The sequence below is a fragment of the Rhinatrema bivittatum genome, chromosome 2 (genome assembly GCF_901001135.1).
Source record: "Rhinatrema bivittatum chromosome 2, aRhiBiv1.1, whole genome shotgun sequence".
Classification (NCBI taxonomy): Eukaryota; Metazoa; Chordata; class Amphibia; order Gymnophiona; family Rhinatrematidae; genus Rhinatrema; species Rhinatrema bivittatum.
Genome location: NC_042616.1, coordinates 735,635,007 through 735,655,780, shown reverse-complemented (window position 1 = coordinate 735,655,780; position 20,774 = coordinate 735,635,007). Strand labels below are relative to the sequence as shown.

Below are 20,774 nucleotides of genomic sequence, written 5' to 3'. Positions count from 1 at the left end.
TCTTTGTGGAAAGCTTCATGTTTTTTCCCTGTTATGGAGGCCATTTAAGAATTGATTGATCTTGAGTAGGGTACCCCAGAAGCTACTTCGAAAGGGGGACAAGACTTGGAAGGACTGTACCCCCTGGATCCAGCTGCGCGAGAACAATAACGTTTTCTGAAAGTGTATGCACTGTATGTGCCGTCACCAAGCGGACGACTGTTCCCATAGAGGGAGGAGCGGTCTGAAGGATGCTCATGATAAGAGAATTGAGGCCAACCTTAAGTAAACAATTGAAGCAGTGGCAGTGACTTTGTAAATAGCTTCATGTTGTTCCCTGGTGGCTAGCACCTGTTTCTTTATTTCTCAGGAGGTCAGTGAATCAGATGTACCTTCCAGGGCAAGGATGGAACCAGCAGATGTGGGAGGCAATTTGGTCCACACCTCAGCGAAAGGGGAGTGGCTTTGGTAATAGCAGCCATGCGTCAGTTATGGCTGAGAAAGTGTTCAGCCATTGTGACCTCCAAGTCTAACCTTGTGAAGTTACCCTTTAAAGGTTTGCTCTTGTTCGGGAGCAAGTTGGAGAAAATAGCCAATAAGTGGGGTGAGTCCCAGGTTCCTCATTGGCCAGAGGATAAAAAGCAGATGTTTCTTTCCTTTAGCATGAGCGGTCATGCTAGAGGGTCCAAATGTTTTCGACCCTACAGATGAGTGTCCTTTCAGAGGACTCAACCTTTGAGTTGGTTTCAGTCCTTTCAGCCCAGACAGGGCACAGGCTTGGGTAGTGGACCACCCTGAGCTTCCCAATGAAGGTGTTCCGCCCCACCCCTGGGAACAGGAGATAGAGGGTTGCCTCTCTCTTATAAGAAGTGGGTCGAAATCACGTCAGACCAGTACATCCTGAAAGTGTTACGAGTTGAATATGCCACTCCCTGCAGAAGAGGCAGACAGTGGAGTGTACATTGACAAGGCTTCTCAGTCTGAGGGGTGTGGCCGAATAATGTCGGACAATGTAATAAGCGGCTTACATCAGTGCCCACGTCTCAAGAAAATGTGGGCCGATATTCCATTTATTTCGTTGTGCCCATGGAGGAGAGCTCTTCCTCCAATCCTGGATCTCAAAGGGGTCCATTATCATTTGCAGGTGATACATTATCACAAGAAACCTTGTGCTCAGTTGGGGGAGTTTCTGACTTCCTTGGATCTGTCTGAGGCATACCTACATGTTCTCATCTGGCTAGGGGATAAATGTTTTCTGTGATTCGTGGTTTTGGGTTGTCATCAGTTTCGAGAACTGCCTTTTGATTTGGCCACCACACCCAGAACTTTTTCCAAAGTTATGGTGGTGATGGCAGACGAGTTGAGTTTTTGTCCACCCATACTTGGACGACTGACTGATTTGAGCCATGGGTCTGGAGGAGAGCCTCCTGGTGTTGTGCAAGGTGATCTCCTTGTTGTAGGAGCTTGATTGAGTGGTAAACTGAGCCAAGAGCAGTCTTCAGCCATCTGTTTCTAGAGTATCTTGGTGTTTTGGTTCAACACAAAGTAGGGCAGGCTGATCTGCCTGAGGGTCATATTCAGAAGCTGATGGCACAGGTGAGTCTGTTGATGAACACGATACACCCAACAGTGTGGTCCTATCTACAAGTGCTCGGATTGATGGCAGTTGACACGAAGTGGTACCATGGGCGAGAGCACATATGAGTTCTCTTCAGGACATTCTGCTGTCTTGTTGGATCCCATAGTCTCAGGACTATTCGATTCAGCGCCACCTGCCAGTGGAGGTCTGCACACAGCTGCAGTGGATGGTAAAAGCAGATTATCTGAGAAAGGGGGTTTCCCTAAGCTCACTGGACTGGCTTGTGTTCATGACAGATGTGAGCCTTCAGGGTTGGGGGGGGGGGGGGGGTGGTCTCACTATCAGGAGTATAGAAAAATTTCTCTGGAGTATCAATCCGCTGGAAGCCAATGCAGTCCAGTTGGCATGCTTGTGGTTCAGTGACCGATTGCAGGGTTGAGCGGTCCGAATAATGTCGGACAATGTAATAAGTGGCTTACATCAGTCGGCAGGGAGGAACCTTGCATATTGCAGGAATTGACAATGTCCCTAGCGCCTCCTTTTCCCCGTTCTTACCGCGTCACCTAATTTAAATAGAGAATTGCGCGTGCCGGGAGAGCGGGCGTTCGTCCCGCGGACTTTACTGTATCGGCCTGTATGTTAGCAAATTGTCTATATTATGTATCTGTTTTGTCACAGCTATGGGGGGGGGGGGGAGTGGAGTTGGGGGCAAGGGTACCTGAGCTGGTAGGCACCTTTGGGGTGGGTGCTAGGGACTCGGGCGAACGTATCCTTATGGGTGGTACCAATAGTTCCAGTTGGGCATACCTAGCCGGATGTTTTAACCCCCTTGTTTGGATACACAGCGCGGACCCTGGGGAGTACACTGTCTTGCTGCGACATGGCGGGCAGCAGTTCGATGCCCGGGCTGGGCTTGCAGTAATTATGGGTGGCTCAGGTTAGATTACTTGTCTGCTTTGAATTTATGTATTTATGATTTAATGTTTTTATATATGTATTCTCTATAGCCCCTGAGGCAGCCACTTTATGTGGCGAAACTCGGCCAGAGTCAGGCAGTTTTTTACGTCTCCACCAATAAAGAATTGAAAAAGGCTTCTTTGTGGCATCCCTTTTGTTGTCTTCCTCAGGTGCTGAGGGGGCAGTAAAAGTTGCATCCTTTTTCCCCAGCACAGTTTCATGGCGTATTTATTGCACGTATGCTTGCATTTTGGGTTATGCACTGATGTCTGGTCGGGAGAGCGGGAGTGGTACGAGCTGCCAATGTTAATGGTTAATTACCATTTTTTATTGCCCCTCTGCTGCTCAAGTTAATATACAAAGCACATAAATAATAAAAAATCGAACATAAAAGGAAATCCATAATATTAATATGCTTTTAAACATTATGACAATCATGACTAGAAAATCAAACCCTGTACCTACTGCTACTTATTGTTTCAAAAGTGCTACAAGATATATGCAGTGCTATACATACCCATGTTATGTGGAGCTTATGGTCTAGTTGAGACAAACATGACAAGATTCTGTAGGTAATGTATTGATTGTAGAGAAGTAGTTATTAAAAAAAAAAATAATAATCTAAACCAAAGGTCATAAAAACTAAAATACAATTGAAATAATTATAGCCAAAGAATACCAAACCCTTTAAGAAAAAAAAAAAAGCACTTTCAGGAGCCACTAAATTAGCATGGTTTCTGCCTCCTGATTTCCTTAAGACCAGAAGAGTACATGTCAGACTGGGATCTGGTTCTTACCAACTTGAATTTACAAAGTATCATTTATGAACTATACATGGTGGCTAGGAACATACCTAGAAATGTTGCCTGCAAGATAAAACTGTGACCTGGCCACAGAAAACTTTAATAATCAGATAAATGATCTTAAATTGTACCCTGTGGAGGTAATTTTCAAAATGATGTATGCATGTAAACTGGATTTTTGAAAGTTTCTATTCTTATGCGCACAACTCCTTTGAAAATTCACTCCATAGGGCTAAATTTTCAAAAGGTTTAATTCACATAAATTAACTTAAAATTACTATAAAAATATACTACTTTTATGTGCTCTATTCCTTTTGAAAATTCAATCCTGTGTATGTTTAAAAAACAGAAAAAAAGATGCAGATGGAATTTGGCTAAAATTGATGTGCTTTCTGCTACTACAGCCTATTGGGCGGATTTTAAAAGGTTTGCGCACGCCAAACCTATTTTGTATAGGCCCGGCGACGCGCGCATGTCCCGGAGCTTTGTGAAAGGGGAGGGGGCGGGACCGAGGCCTCCGACACAGCAACCATTTGCTGCTGTGCCGGGGGATCGCGCGTCGCCAGCCAGCCGGCGCGCACAAGTTACGCCTGCCAGAGACAGGCGTAACTTACAAAATAAAGGTAGGGGGGATTTAGATAGGGCTGGGGGGTGGGTTATTCAGGGGAAGGGAGGGGAAGGTGGGGGGGGGGCCGAAGGAAAGTTCCCTCCGAGGCCGCTCCAATTTCAGAGCGGCTTCGGAGGGAACTGGGAAAGCCATCGGGGCTCCCCTTAGGCTTGGCGCGCGCAAGGTGCACTAGTGTGTACCCCCTTGTGCGCAACGACCTGGATTTTTTAACATGGGCGCGCATGTTATAAAATTGGGCATATATTTGTGCACCCCGGGTAATGCGCACAAATGGAGGCCATTCGCGTAGGTTTTAAAATCTGCCCCAATATGTCTTGTGGCTGCAATTTGAATCATTTGTATACTTGTTTAAGACTACTTTTCTGCCAGGAGAAGTGTTTCTTTTAAATAAAATCAAGGGTACTTGCACTTGGAGTCTCCTTTTTATTGAAATTTCCATGTAAATGTTTAAATAACAGGGGGTTAAATGCTATTAGAAGCTTTTTTGCAAAATACTTCCAGTGGCATCTAGGAAAACCATTCCAACAAGCTAGGCCAGCCCAGTGGTGGTTTTTTGTTTTTTTTTACAAGTTTGATTTTTCTTTTATCTCTCCCAAAAATGTGCTCTAAATCTGGGGACTGATATTCTAATGTTTCTTTGAAAGAATTTCTTGTAGGTTTCTTTTTGTAATCTATCAGACTTTTAAATTGATGCTCTTGTAACGTAAATCCTTTTGTTTTAAAATTAAAAATAAAGTTAAAAAAAGACACTTCCACCTGAACATGGTTTGAGTTTAGGCTACTTGAATAAAGTAGACTGGGATGCCTTGTTCATGAATACCATAGAAATAAAAGTGAACAAGCAAGTTGTGCTACTCTTTATTGGACTAAATTAATACATTTATGGCTAGCTTTTAATAGTTCTTTTCCCTTCAGCAGGTTAATGCAAAATAATCTACAAATGATACTACCTGAATATAAAGTAAATTGCAGGTTGAATTTCAATAGGATGTGATTTAAAATCACTGCCATTAATTGGTATAATTTTTTTGTAATTTTTTTTTTCCACAAACCAACAGGCAACACAGAACATTTGTCATGAATAGTTTGTGGACAAAACACACATAATTATGAATATACAAAATGTTATCTGCTACTTGGCCAGAGTTTTGATATTCTCAATATTTCCCTCATATTCTGTCATATAACATTATATTGTTTAACACGTTAACTTCTTGATTAAGGCAGTCTTGTGGAGTAGTTTTTCCCAATGTGTTGTCATAGGATGCAGTAGTGAATCTAGCCACATGGAGTGCTTGATTGCAAAATTTGTGTTGATCTAAGCTCAAATTGGGATTTCTTGAAAACCCCCAGCAAGCACACCATTGGAGAAAGACTCGCCCTTCTTCCCAATCTCCTCTTTAATTTTGTCCCGGACATCCTTAATCCTCATGCATGCCCACCAAACATTTAAATATGATTCTTCCTCACTGCACCCCCTCCAGTAAAACCTGGAGGAAGGAACGAACGTCCCATACACAGAAGTTACAGATGCTAATCATGCTAGCAGTTTATACATTGATTCATATCTCCAACTACATGTAGGTATTTTCAGGCTAATTGTAAAACGAACACAGGTATGCCCATACATGCGCATATTGGCACATGAGCAAAGATACGCTGGAATTTAAAATTGCGAGCACACTTGTGTGTATATGTTTTAAAATACATCAAATGCGCGTAAGTATGCTCCTAATTTTAAGTGCTTACCTGAGCGCAAGTAATGTGCGTGTCTTCCATAGGACTTTGTCGACTTTTATGCGCAAATAAACAGATTTTAAAACATGCTCACACATGGGACAACTCAGTTTTTCAATATAGTCCAGCAATTTGCCCAATTAATGTGTAGGTCTTCCAGACATCTCTGGAAGACCTAGACATTAGGTCTTCCTATTTAACCCCCCCCCCCCATTTAACCCAGACCCCTCCTGTAAGCTCTAAAACTTGAGATCTACAGACTTGCTCCTCATCTGGAGCAGCAGAAAAGTTATCCTAATAATAAGCCAGTGCGCACCGTGGTCTCCTATTTTAAAATACGGAGTTACACACACAACTGTTGGCCTTGCAACCGAATGCCCATGCTATGCCCATTCCCCACCCCGTTTCTGCCCTCTTATTTTTAACGCACACACCAGTCTATATGCGCGAACTTCTTAACATTTTAAAATCTGCTTTGCTCGTGCTCGGCCCCTATATCCACGTATGTGGCCATTTTTGCGCAAGCAATGTTTAGAAAATCTACATCTGTCTATTGCTCTCCACATATCTCTCCAGTCTTCCTCATCTAATTCAGCTCCAGGTTCTGCATTCCAACAGGAAATGAGGGCAGGGAGAATCATTTTATTCTCTATACCAGTGGTTCTCAACAGGTGTGTCGCGAGGTCCTGGGAGGTGTGTCAGGGCCAGCCCAGGAGAGAGTTGGTTGACTTCTTACATCGGGCCTGATGGGAAGCTACTCTCACTTCCTTTTCTTCTTTCTGGCCCAGTGGGAGGCTGTTTCTGCCTTCACCCAGATCAGAGCGTGACATTGCCAGCTCCTGCTGTACTGGGCTTGATGGGATGCAAACTTTATCATCCCCTGCTGAGTCTGGGAGTGATGCTGTTGCTGATTATCCTGTGGAGGGAAAGGAGGTTGGGGATGCTGCTGATTATCCTGTGGGGGAAAGGAGGTTGGGGATGCTGGGAAGATGAAGGTGGAACAGAGAGGGAATGTGAGGGCTGTTGAGCAGGAAGGGGGTGGGAAACAGGGGGTTGGGGTAGCTCGACAGGCAGGGAAATGGGATGAAGGGGGTAGGGAGAGGGAGCACAGGGAAGAGGATATGGAGGGTCAGGAATGCTGGGCAGGAATATGAGTGTGAGCGGTTGATTGAAAGGGAGTAATTGGGAAAAGTGAAGGATAATGGAGGCATGGAAGGTGAGTGGGGTCCACAACCAGACTGCTACAGATGCTTCAGAACGCGGCTACCAGAATCCTGACTAACTCCAGCCACGTAGCTCATATCACGCCCATCCTCCGGAACCTTCACTGGCTTCCAATTAACTACAGAATTCTACACAAGTCCCTCACCATAATCCATAAAACCACGACCTTCAGACCCCTCTCAAACTTCACACATCCACAAGACCCATCAGAGAAGCATACAAGGGAACCCTGCAAGTCCCCTCAACGAAAGCCACACTTCATGCAGCCCCATATTCCCCTCTCGTTTTGCTTGTTCAATTCTAATTCTATTCTTGTACAATTTTGTTAAATTATGTTCATATTGTTTGATGTAATTTCCAACTGCTGTTTCACTGTAAACCGAAGCGATATGTACTTGTACATGATCTTCGGTATAAAAAAGTCTTTAAATAAATAAAGAGCGGGCATTCTCGACAGCCGGACCTGCCATTTGGAATGCCATGCTCCCAGACCTCAGACTGGAACCCTGCCCCCTAACATTACAAAAAAAACTCAAGAACTGGCTATTCCTTCAAGCCTTCCCATAACCTTCAGAAACCTACAAGATGCCACCTAGTCATCCCAGCTACTTAAGCAGCTTGACATCCACTGCCAGTTAGTTTCTTTTTAAATTTATTTACCTCCTCTATCCTTTGTTTTCCGGCTACCTCAGCTCCCCAAGTTCATCTCTCCTTGTTTTAATGTAACTTTGCTTCTTGTTAAATGGTTTGTTTTACAGTTATCACCCATTGTTCCATGTAAACCGATGTGATATGATACTTATCATGAATGTCGGTATAGAAAAGAGTTAAATAAAATAAATGTCAATTTTGGGAATGTGCACTTCTTCTATCTTTGTACTTTGCTTAGTGTAGTGGGAAATAGCACCAGAATCAGAATATCTTTTTTATATAGCGAGTTGTATTTGAAATATCGTAGTTCTGCTCTGAATCATTATTTGGGGACGGGAGGCCAGGGGTAGGGGCAGGAGCAGGTTCCTGTGGATGTAGAGTATATGTTTACATTTAGTGCCATGATGGTCAAGTGTTCAGTGTATCCCGCCTCTAAACATTATCTGGCAGGTGTGTCCCAGTAGAAAAAAGATTGAGAACCACTGCTGCATACAATAACTATTTTATGTCCAACTTTGGTTCTATGTAAACCGACGCGGTATGTACTAGTACATGAACATTGGTATATAAAAGCCTTTAAAATAAGTAAATAAATATTTGAATTTATAAAACTGCCTTTCCATAAAACATGCCCAAGGCAGAATAACTAAAATAAAAACACAATTTCACAATAACAGTATAAAACCCAAGTACTTAATTCACTACGTGATATAAATACATAAGACCAATAAAAATACAAAATCAACAAATCTTAAAACTAATAGAATTGATAAAATTGAAAAAACTTGTTATAGCTAAGAATTACTTCACTGACTCAAATTGCAGGATCATTCATCAAATCGCTTTAGGGTGTTATTGCGGGTGTTAGGGCTCTAATGTCCATGATAAACACATCGTGAGATGCATATGCAAATGTTTCAATTTTACTCAAAAGGAAGGAGTTTGGACTGAGTTTATGAGAATGAGGGGTGTTTTAACGTTGCGTGCGATAGTATAATGCACGTTATCACACGTTTTAACGCTGGAAATAACTACACCTTTTTTCCTGGTGTTATGCTGGGCAATTTGCCCAAACGTAATTTGCAAATTATGTTTAAAGGGGAGAGGGAACGGAACGGAATAGAGAGAGAGTTTCTGGGGTGCCACACATTAGTCAACTATTTATACCATTGTAGGAGGGTGAACTAGTAACTCGAGGTGAGGTTTTGGTGGTGGTCTAGGGTTTGGGGGGCAGTTTTACATGCACAGTCAGAGATACGAGCAATGTACAAATTTCATCTTTGTGTGCCTTTCCTCACTCCAAATCACATCAAATCTTCACTGATGTGTACTGTGCTGTTCGTACCTCCTGACTGTTGCATATAAAACCCCAGACCACCACTGAACTTCACCTCGAGTTACTCGTTCACCCTCCTTTTAAAGTCTCTCTGTCTCGTCCAAAACATAGAAATGCCTGTCTGAGCACTTCGCAACTTGTGATGCAAACAATTTGTCGCACCCACGATGTTTAACGCGCGCTGCAGTAAAACAACTGTGAAGTGCTAAAATAGCGTGTGTTGCAGTATCTAAATAAAATTACCATAACCACGCCCCTTTTTTATCACGGGCACTATTCTTGTGAAATTTATAGCAAAATGATGAATCTGCATCTTAATGTGCTGTGCACAGCTAGAATTAAATGATCATGAGACATAACAAAAATCTTCTAAACCAACTGAATGCTTGAAACGTTGATGTAAACAGCCAAGCTTTCACCTGCATTCTAGAGCTTAAATGGCACCCATCAGATGAATTTCTTGAGTAAGAACATGCCAAAGGTTTAGAACAGCACTTATAAAATCTTTCTTGTCCCTTGTATTTTCCCTTCACTTGGTGAAATGCAGGGGACTTGCTGTTTTAAATATTTTATCCTGCATGTCAGTTGCAAAATGACTTGGTTACTGCTGTACCAAATTTCTACTCCCTAAAGGACTCTACGAGGTTTTCCTACCACTCTGTTTTTTTTTCAGCTCTTGTATTTAGTAGAAATACTACTTGCTATATTGCCTTGTTACATTGATGTGGTTTCTAGAAGATTGACACTAAAGTCTGTAAGAATTCATAAGTTGCTTTATGCATACAGTATGTTGTGAGTCAGGGCAGACTGTTGTCCTTGAAATGAATATGTAGAAAAATCGCAATCCATTTTAGTTACATCATATTTATTTATACTCACTCAATTTTGCTCTTCATATAAAATGGGAATTGTTTATGCTTTGCTTTGGAGAGATTTTTTTCAAAAATAAAATGCTTCAAAGTAAACTAATACCCAGGATAAGGTAGCAAATAGAGAAATATGACCACATTCACATGCAATTAGAGATGAAGCATTGTCACTAGATGACCCATGATGTTGGAGTTAGTTAAAAGGAAAATGCATTTGTAACACAATGCTTTTGGTATTGTCTGTGTCAGAGGAGTGCCATGAAATTTTAAACAGATTTGACAAATTGATTTCTAATGATTGTTCCTAGTAATCATTAGCATTACATAAGAAAATGTTTTCATAAAAAGTTTAAAATGTAATGTCTTAAATTAAAATAGGTTTCTAGCTACTTTGAATAGTGTTAATGGCTGTTTCTTTAATATGTAAATTGGATTCCAAGTATGTCTTATTGGACATTAAGGTTTATTAACTCACTGTACACTTTATGCTAACTGTTAAGCCCTTATAAGTCAAACTTCAACACTCCTTTAGTTTTACATGCTTGCTACCACCTGTCTCATTCCCAGTACACTCACTGTTAACTCCATATGGATGATTATAAATTTTCTGAACCCCATGTTTGTCTTATCTCTTTTTTACTTTAACATATAGCAAAAAAAGAAATAGGACTCATTTTATAAAATACTACAGTAACACATCAGAAGATGTTTTATGAGTTAGGTGCTGGTGTTAGCATTTTGAAAGCTCCAGATTTTGCACATCTGTTTGCAATCAACATTTTCAGCTGCTAAAGAAAGAAAAACAAGCATAGGCATATACAGATGTGCTTGCTACTGAACACATCAGGGTCACATTTAGCTCTGGTTTCTTCAATAAGTGCTTTATTAACAAAGCTTCCATTTGAGAATTGCATGTCATTTATAAAGAATTGGTAACAACTATTTCTTAGCTTTTGCTTTTTTAGTGTCTTTTATTTGTTTATCTGAAGTGCTTATTCTTAAATGGAGTTTTAGACTTTTTTTTTTTAAACTCCCTTTCTTCCCTAATTTTGCTGTTGAGTTGTTTGTGCTATATCTTGATAAATTTAGTGCAGGCTGACATCCCATTAGTAGTAATACATCAGTCCCCCATGCTGGCAGAGATATTTCACTCACAGGAAATTTTGTTGTCAGCTTTCTATTTTATTTTCCCCGGGAGTTTATCAATGTTTTCAACCAGCTATTTGGAAGAAAATTGGAGTAAAAAACTTTATTCCCCAATGAATTTCTCCTGTTTTTGTTGGTTATAATAAACACTAATAAATGCTTGGGGAGAATTAAATAAAAACTAAAAATGAAGATCCCTATTCGCACAACAGAAAGTTCTGGTGAGAAGAATGGCTGTATATCTTCCTATATGGGCTTATGAGAGTAGTATTGTGACCATGAGGCCCTTAGAGGTGGTCCAGAGAAGACTGACCAAAATGGAGTGGGGTCAATATTGGAAGACTTATGAGGAGAGGCTGAAGGATCTGAATATGTATACACTGGAAGAGAGGAAGTGCAGGGAAATATGCTGCAGACCTTCATATACCTGAAAGGTTTTAATGATGCATATTCCTTGAACAGAGCTAAGGGTCACCATATGAAACTTCAGGGGGGCCATTTCAGAACCAAAGTTGGGAAATATTTCTTCATGGAGAAAGATGGTGGATGTCTGTAATACTCTTCCAGAAGAGATGGTGAACACAAAAACAGTAAACAAATTCAAAAAGGCATGGCATAAACATTGTGGATCCCTAAAGACTAGAGTTGGAAATTAAGAAAAGGGTGTATGGGGAGGTAACCAGCATGGAGCGGCAGGTACTACCCCTAACAAAAGGCATGGGGATTACTACTCTTAATCAAGTAGCTTACATGATTAGAGGGAAAGAGGTATTGGATTCAGATAACAGCTAAGGCCAGGCCCTGAATTTTTTAAAGTTCAAGGTACTGATACTTAGACATAAGGGGAATGAGTGGGCCCCTGCCTGGAACCCACCTGTAACCGCATGCCGTGGCCGCCGACTGCTGGGGGGGCAGTGCTTCTGGGTACGGGAAGGAAGGGAGGTCCTCTGCCATGGCGTGCCCAATGCTGTTCTTTGTCTCCCTTCTCCCTCGGCCGGCCTCATCCCCTTCCCCTGGATTCGCATTAGTGGAAGCCTGCTGGGGACAGGTGATCCTGCTATGACATCTGCGATCAGGGGGAGGAGAGGCGGCACATGTTGATGCTGTCCAGGTTCTTTAAAGGGAGGTGCAAGTGCGCATTTGCATGCTTTCAATTGTATCAGCCTATAGATTATTCCATCCTTTTGGGAGCCTCTTGCTTAGTTCTTCATCAGCCTTGCGCCTACAACAGTTTGGGAGGATTTTGTCCACCTGCGTCATTGATTTGTAGGTAATTCGTGCAGAAATAGGTAGCCAGTGAAGAGAGGATAAAATGGGTGTTATGTGTTCGTTTCTTTTTTTTCCTGTAAGGATTCTGGCAGCTGAATTCTGCAGTATTTGGAGTGGTTTGAGGATGATGAAGGGATTCCAATAAGTAATGAGTTGCAGTAATCGAAGGTGGAGAAAATAAGCAGCTGCAGGACGGTTCTGAAGTCAGAAGGGTTGAGAAATGGCTTTATATGTCTTAGGGTTAGTAGCTTGTGGTATCCTTCTTTCGTTTTATTTACTATGTGGGATTTGAAAGAGAGATCAGCATCGATGGTAACTCCAAGGTTCCTGGTATGGGTGGTAGGGATTATCGTTATCATTTGTTTATCTAGTATTGTCAGGGGTGGCGGCGTTGGATTGGGTTTTTTATCCATGAGTATGATTTCAGTTTTGGCAAAGTTGATTATGAGTTTCAGGGAGTTTAGTAGATGCTTGATTGAGATAAGTATATCCGAGGTTTTTTTGTATGTCTTCAATTGAGTTTTGTATGGGAATTAGAAGCTGAATGTCATCAGCGTAGAGGAAATGTGAGATTCCATGATCTTTTAGTAGTTGGCAGATGGGTAGGAGGTATATGTTGAAGAGGGTAGCAGATAAGGCTGAACCTTGGGGAACTCCAGTTTTGAGGTCATTCATTTTTGATGGGGTGTTGTTGATCACTACTTGGTATGTATGTTCAGAGAGGTAGGACGAGAACCATTGTAATGTAGTACCAGAAAGGCCAATATTTGGCAGTCGTTCTAACAGTATATTGTGGTTTACTGTGTCGAAAGCGGCTGAGAGGTCAAGGAGTATGAGTAGGTATTTTTCACCTTTGTCAAAGCCTCTGATGATAATGTCATTTAGGGAGATGAGGAGAGATTCTGTATTTAGGTTTTTTCTAAATCCAAATTGGGATGGATGTAGGATGTTTGACTCCAGATAATCATCTAGTTGGGTGTGTACAACTTATTCAATGGTTTTGGCTAGGAATGAAAGGTTTGATATGGGGCGGTAGTTGGTGAGGATTTCTGGATCCAGGTTGTTCTTTTTGAGGATTGGTTTGATGACAGCAGATTTGAGGCATTTGGGGTAGTAGCCTTCGGTCAATGATAAATTGATGATTTTGGTGATGGTTTTAGCAATGGTTGGTTTGATTGTTTTGAGGGAGGTTATTGGGAATGGTGTCCAATGGATGGTTGGCTGGGTTCATTTTGTTTATAATAGTTTTAATTTCAGGAGCAGAGGAGATGTCAAAGTTTGACCAGGATGAAGTTATCATGCTGTTGAGTTTGTTGTTCTGGTTGTTGTTGGTTATGTTGGATTGGGTGAGATGAGCTATTTTGTTGTTGAAGTCCGCAAAGTTGTCACTTCCATGTTCGATGCATGTAGAATCTTGGGTGCTTTTCGTAAGTTTTTGAACTATTGTGAATAGCATTCTGGGGTTATGATGAAATTTGGAGTGTTTATTGGAGAAGAAATTCCTTTTTGCATTGTTGATGATATTTTTGTATTGAGTTAGATTGTTCCGATAGTTATTTAGTGTGGTAGGGTTTTTGTTTTTCTGCCATTCTCTTTCTTTTTTTCTGAGTAGACGTTTGGCAGTTCTGATATTTTCATTGTACCATTGGTTGTTGTGTTTGGACTGTTGTTTATATTTTGTAATGATGGGATTGATGTTGTCTGCTACTTTTTTTGTGATATTCAGCCATGATAAGATAGCATTATCTGCGTTAGGTTGATGTTTTTTAGTTCTGATTGAAGAGTTTTTTGTAGGAGATCTGTGTTAAATGGTGGACCGTAAGATATTATTTTTGGGGTGCTTTGAAGTGTTTTTAGGTTGAGGTTGGTGAGTAGTTTAGCTTGGATTTAGGTGATGGTCAGACCATGGTATTTCTGTAGTGTGAGTAGAGATTGATTTCCAAATTTCAGTGTTGATAAAGATGAGGTCAATTGTGTGGCCTGCTTTGTGAGTTGGAGATTGGATTATTTGTTCAAGATTTAGAGCTGATAGTGCATCAATGATCGTTTGGCAGGTTTTTGATTGGAAGGGTAAGTTGAAGTGTATATTGAAGTCGCCAAGTAAGATGATGGGTTTGTTGAGGGAGATGTTTATGAGAAATTCAATTAGAGGTGAGCAGTTTTTCTCAAGTGCTCCTGGTGGAGAGTAAACGATGCATATCTGAAGTTTTGGTGAGTCATATAAGGCAATTTCAAAAGGTGGAGGAATGGTAGATGGACGAATCATTTGGGAGGACAAAAACTGGTAATTGTCAAACAGGGAAGGAATCTGGCAGTAATCTCAGCTTTCTCTGCTACTTTATTAAGCATAAAAGCATGTTGGCAGAAAAAGATCATGTGGCCTATCTAGTCTGCCCATCTATCCAGCTAATTCAGCTTTTCAATTCCCATCATTCCTTCAGAGATCCCCCAGTATTTATCCCATGCTTTCTTGAATTCAGACAGTTTTTTGCTCTAACACTTCCACTGGGAAGCTGTTTCATGTATCTGCTACCCTCTCTGTTAAGAAATATTTATTTATTTAGATTATTCCTGAGTCTACTTTCACCCTCATCCTATGACCTCATTCTAGAGCCTCCTTTCCATTGAAAGAGGCCCACCTCCTGTACATGGAAAATGTGAAGATTTTTAATTGTCTCTATCATATCTCTCCTATCTCGCCTTTACTCTAGTCTAGGGTGTACATGTTTAGATCTTTAAGTCTTTACCTTACCACCCCATATGCTTTAGAGTAAAGATCACTAACCATTTTAGTAGCTACCCTCTGGACAGACTCCAACCAGTTTCTATAGTATTCCAAATGAGGTCTCTCTAGAGATATATAATTGTGGTCATAAGTTTACATACCCTTGGCAGAATTTGTAAGATGTGTATCATTTCAACAATGAGTGGTCAGACAAAACACACCTAGTATTTTTAATTTTTATGATTTCCGTTTTGGCTATGGTAACGATTTTGCTATTCTGTGATTCATAAGAGTTTAATTTGAAACACATTTAATTTGAAACCACTTAGTAACTGATAGGTGGTGTATACATTTTTATAAAGAAATACATTATAAATTAACATTAAAAATAACAAACGTGCTTTGACTAATTACTCATATTTTCTTAAAATGCACATCTTACAAATTCTGCTAGGGGTATGTAAAGTTATGAGCACAACTATATATAGGGGCAATATCACCTCCATTTTTCTACTGACAGTTTCTCTCCCTTTGCAGCCAAGCATCTTTCTGGCCTTTGCCATCACTTTATCCACCTATTTGGCAACTTGAGGTCATCAGATACAACTGCCCCCAAATACTGCTGCTCTATCATGCACAGAATAATTTCATCTCCTATTCTGTATCTCTCCCTCGGGTTTTTTATCCTAAATACATAACTGCAATTTTAGCATTTACTCTTAGCTCCAATAACAGCTTTCAGATTAATAAACAGTTGGCCCGATTTTAAACCGCACGCATGTAAAAATTGGGGGTTACGCTCGTGGCCGGGCCCTGCATGCACTGCGCATGTTTTCGGAAGGACCTGGCCGCACGCATAACCCCCATATGCCCCGAAGTGCCGGGCCTTTAGAAAAGGGCGGGCCGGGGTGCGTGGTCTTGATGGGGAGGTGCAGGGCGTGGGGTGGGCCAGGACAGCATCCTTAATTGGCGCAAACTGGGGGAGGCCTGATCACATCGCCACAGTATTTTTCTAAAATCCTCCCCCCCCCCGCGCATGGAGCAGGCCACCCGTCCGCACATGCATGCGCGGACACGAAAATCTGGTGCGCATGTGTATGCGGGATCCGTATATTATAACGTGCGCATTCATGTGCTTGCGCTGGGAACTGCGGACATAAGTCATAAAATTGACCCCAGTATGCTCATGTGTTTAAATAAAGATATCAGGTTAAAGGACTATTGTCTTGTAGCAAAAAAAATAAAATGTCTCTTCTAAATCTTAGAAGTTGTGGATTAACCAGTTCTATATTTTATTTATTATTTTGCTATACCGGCTTTCACATCAAACCGGTTTACATTTAACAATGTGTGTAAAGTAGAGAGAACTCAATCCACAGTAACAAGAACAAGGTTAGGAGAGTGCAAACAGTTACAATAAAACAGGGTAGTAAAACTAGGATTTGGAAAAGAAAGGGGGAGATAATTGAACAGCAAAATATTTACAGAGTAGCAATATTGATTCCAATATAAAATTTACAGGGTAGCAAGATTGATTCCAATAGAGTGAAATTATATAACAAATGACATTAATAACACGGTAATTGAAAAGATGGGGAAGTTAGTGGTTTCTTATTAAAACCATTTATGATATAGTGTTTATGATATTGGGTAAGGTTCTCAATCGAGGCTTGGGAAGGCTTTTTTTTTTTTTTTTTTAAATATTTTTTTGCTTTCTTTTATATGAGGGGTGGGGTGGGAGAGAGGGGTAAGAACTTGAACCAAAAGTTTTGCTATGGCAATATTTCCCAACATTTTGAAACCCAAGGCACACCTACATTCACAAAAATGTATGGCACATCTAGGTCCACAGGAATGGCAATGCAGATGTGGCGAGGATTCATATGATATCTCAGATCGAATGTTGGTATATAAAAATAATAAATAATAATAAATAATGATCAAAAGAGCTAGGGAAGCACTGTTAGCTCCACCAGTCTCTCTTCCAGATTTTAAAACCAAGGGAGAGAGGGGGCAGAAACACACATGATCCCATCGCAGTGGGCCAGTTCTCTTTGTATGCATTGCAGGGAAGGGAGAAGTTGGTGTGATGTGGGCAGTCAGCTCATTTACCCTAGATTCATAAAAATTCTATCATTTTTGCATGGATAGCGCCCACCATAAGAAAAAGGGGCCTGTTTATGATAATTTTAGAATTACTGCACCACGCACTTAGTGCTTCACATAGATAGTATATCGCGGGGTGCGTTTAAGTTTTCACACCCGCAATACTTATATTTTGCAGCTCGTGAATTGACCAGACAGGCTATTACTATTGGGGGGGTGGAGAGAGACTATCTATAAGGCCTTCACTGTATTCAACTATTTTTATATCACTATAGGAGGGCCAGCTAATAAGCTGAGGTGTTAGAGGTGGTTTTGATGTCATTCGGAGTGAGGAAAGTCTCCCCAAGATGAAATTTCTACAATGTTATCTTGCCCTAGCTTGATAGTACCCTGTTATAGAGTCCATCAAGCTAGGGCAAGAGAACATTGTAGAAATCTCTTCTTGGGGAGACTTTGTTCATTCCAAATGACATCAAATCTTCACCCAGATGTACTGTGCTGTTCGTATGTGTCACTCTGCATGTCAAACTGGCCCCAAAACCCAAAACCACCACCAACACCTCACCTCAAGTTATTAGCTGGCCCTCCTATAGTGATATAGTTTGAATACTGTGAAGGCCTCCCCAGTGGCTCGCTCGCTCTCTACTCCACTCCGCTCCACAACCCTCTCCCCTCCCCAAGCCCTGAAATGCAATTTTTAATCTTTATTGCAAATTGCTTTACGACCGTTTTGGGCATATCGCACAGCTTAATGCCAGGAAAAATGGTGTAGCTATTTCTGGTGTTAAAAACATGAAATATTGCCCCTCATTTTCATGAATCCTGCCCAAATCCCTCCCCTTCAAAAATAAATTTGCATTCATGACATGCAGTAACATAACTACCGCGTGTGTTATGGCAATTACACATACATTTAATGCCATAATGCATTTTGATGAATGACTCTGTTAGTTCCTTGGTTGCCGCATGCCTGCTGGAGCTCTCCTTTGCTGCTTTTCCCAACACTCAGTTGCATCCAGTGCTCACTTAAGTTGGGGATAAGACCGGAGGTTGGAAGGACTCAGGAATAAGTTCAGGAGAGGAAGATGAGTTGTTGTGTGCATCGTATGTGCCACTCAAAGCTAGGCCCAACTATCCCTACCATGCATGCTGACCCTTAATTACTAGAAACTGGGGGCTCATGCTGTAGCTAAGAAGAAGACATGCATGATTACACAGGTTCTCAGAAAGGGAGCACCTGTATGTTTTCAGAGCAACTGCTAGTGATTCTCTTTGCTGTGAGGTGCTGAGCATCAGGCACTGATGACTTCTCCGTGGCACATCTGATCAGATCTGAAAGTGTATCACTGTGCCCCTAATGGGTTGAAGAACTAGGTGTTGTAGGGTAAAAAGTGTGGTGTCTGGGTGTTGAACTTGATATGGAAATTCTTGCCTGGGATAGAGGGCCAAAAAAGAGATGATAAAGCCAATTTACAAAGTGCTATGGTGTGCCTGTATCAAGTTCCCAAGGAGACAAAGCAAGAGAAACTAACTTGCAATGATGGCAAAACTTTTATGTATTCTCAAATGTAATTGAGGGGAGTTGGCAGTTCCCTAGCTTGGACAGGATGCTAGCTTAGGTATAGCTGCCAGCTATGAGCAAAAGGAGATACGTAGCCTGCATGCAGTCAAGCTTATATGACGTACAGCTTGGAGATATCCAGACTACATGGGCCAAATATTCCTTGTCTGCTAACACTATGTAAGTTTTAAATTATAAAAGTACAGTTGTGGAGAAGCATAGGAGGGAAATATGTGAAAAGTGGGTTAGGTTCAAATGAACAACAGATAGGCAGGTGGATCTAGGTGTGTATATATCTGTCTATATATTTTTTTTTTACATAGTTGCTAAATAGTGCAACAAAGTAGTGTGAAGAGCCAGTGAAATTCTACAAATACAGGAGATATTTAACAATTAGAAGGAAGGAAACGTTAATGCAGATAATGTACAGATCATTGGTGAGGCTGCATCTGGAATACAGGACAGAGAATATGTATGAGAGGGACACAAGGATTAGAGGAGGAAGATGGGAGAGATAATACTTCAAATATATGGATAATGCAGATGTATCTAACTTTTTTTTGTTAATAGTTAATGAATTCTAGAAGCAAGAACATAAGACTGCAGGGACTTAAATTCAGAAGCAACGTAAAGAAGCTGCTCAAACAGTGGCTGCATGAAATTGCCTTTGATTGAGATGTAGGACAAAAACATTGGAATTCAGGAAAGCATGGGAGAAGGGCAGAGGATCCTTCATGATGGAGAAACCAGGGTAAAGCTAGAGAACAAGTAGGATGTGCACTATTGCATTAGGGAGGGAGCATAGGCAGCTGAGACGAGTCTTGCATTAGCCATCTTGGCATTTGTGACACAAGTCACCTTTGCTGGTATCTAATTGTCCTGTTCAGTGTTTTATATAATTGTGACACCTGTGGCAACTCAGCTTCTTTCAGAAAGGCAGGGAATTGCAAAAAATAAGGCTTTGTTTTTTTGGGTTTTTTTTTTTTTAACTCAAAATGACATTTCACTTATTTGTTAAACATTTGTTGTTTTTTGGATCCATAAAAATATGAGAGGTTGCATTGTTTTGTTTTGTTTTTTTCTTCTCAAAGCTTTTCTTATATGTAACTGGTTGGTTTGCATTTTCTCCCTTTGCTTTTTTCTGTAGTTGCACTCATGAACATCAGGGGTTTTTTTCTGTGTTAAAAATAAATACAGCTGAAATTGACTCTTCTCTTCTGTTTATATTTCTTCATAAAAAAGTAACTGGAAACCCTAACAAAAATAGAGTAATATTTTAGATTTATATCAAATAAGTTTTTGAAATTCTTATTGGAATTTGTGAACACATTTTGTCATTGATTTTTCTTTTAAGTATATACAGCACATAGTATAAAATCAGACATGAGCATTACTCTGTTTCATGTAATTTGGTAAAAGTCATTGCTTGTCTGGAAGTAAGTAGCCTAGTTTATCCATATATGAGAACTCAACATATTTTGCTTTTTTTCATTAGGTATTTGAATGCCATTCAGACTATGTGCCCGCACATTCTCCGTTATCTGACTACAGCAGTCATCACTAATAAGGACGTTCGTAAACGGAGACAGGTCCTCAAAGATTTAGTCAAGGTTATCCAACAGGTAGAAACTCTAAAACGGTCACATTATTTTCTTTCTTTTTATGTTATTTATTGAACTTTTAAAAATGTTGGTATTTGACAAGATAGCTAAAAATCCTAATAACTACTGCAAAGATTGCCTTGGCCACCAGTTTTCATCTGTCAGTAACCATGTGGCTACCAGGTGATGGAAACATTGATACTGCTTTGGTAGCTGATTAAAGCTTTCTTCCTACAAATTAACTTTTGAAACTAAATCATGAAGCAGAGGTCTTGGTTATTATTGTGAGTTAGCACTGCTTGTTCTCATTATTGTTTCACTCTTCATTATTTTGAAAATGTATGTCCTGAACTTTCCTGATTCTTTTTTCTCTGTTCTGGAAGGCAAGCTTTCTTGGAGTTGACCTTTTCAATGACTTCTAGCACAATGACCCTTGTGGGCGGTTACCCTCCTTCCACCAGGGACATAAATAGACCCAAACCTTGTAGCGCTGAGACAGGAGACTGAAGTTTGTTCTTTGCAGTGGTTTGATTATTGAAATTTAGAGTCATCCCTAATGCTGTGTAGAAAAAGGTAAGAAATATAAGCACATTCTCAGTCCTT

General features: G+C 40.7%; 1 protein-coding gene across 2 annotated transcripts in view; it reads left to right on the top strand.

Moving 5' to 3' along the window:
* EIF3E (eukaryotic translation initiation factor 3 subunit E) overlaps positions 1-20,774 on the top strand; it is a 259,621-nt gene that overhangs the window by 138,657 nt on the left and 100,190 nt on the right. For both annotated transcript variants that reach the window (XM_029591900.1, XM_029591899.1), the window contains exon 8: positions 20,066-20,192. In XM_029591900.1, coding sequence (XP_029447760.1) covers positions 20,066-20,192 — 127 coding nt within the window. The remainder of the gene's footprint in view (positions 1-20,065; positions 20,193-20,774) is intronic.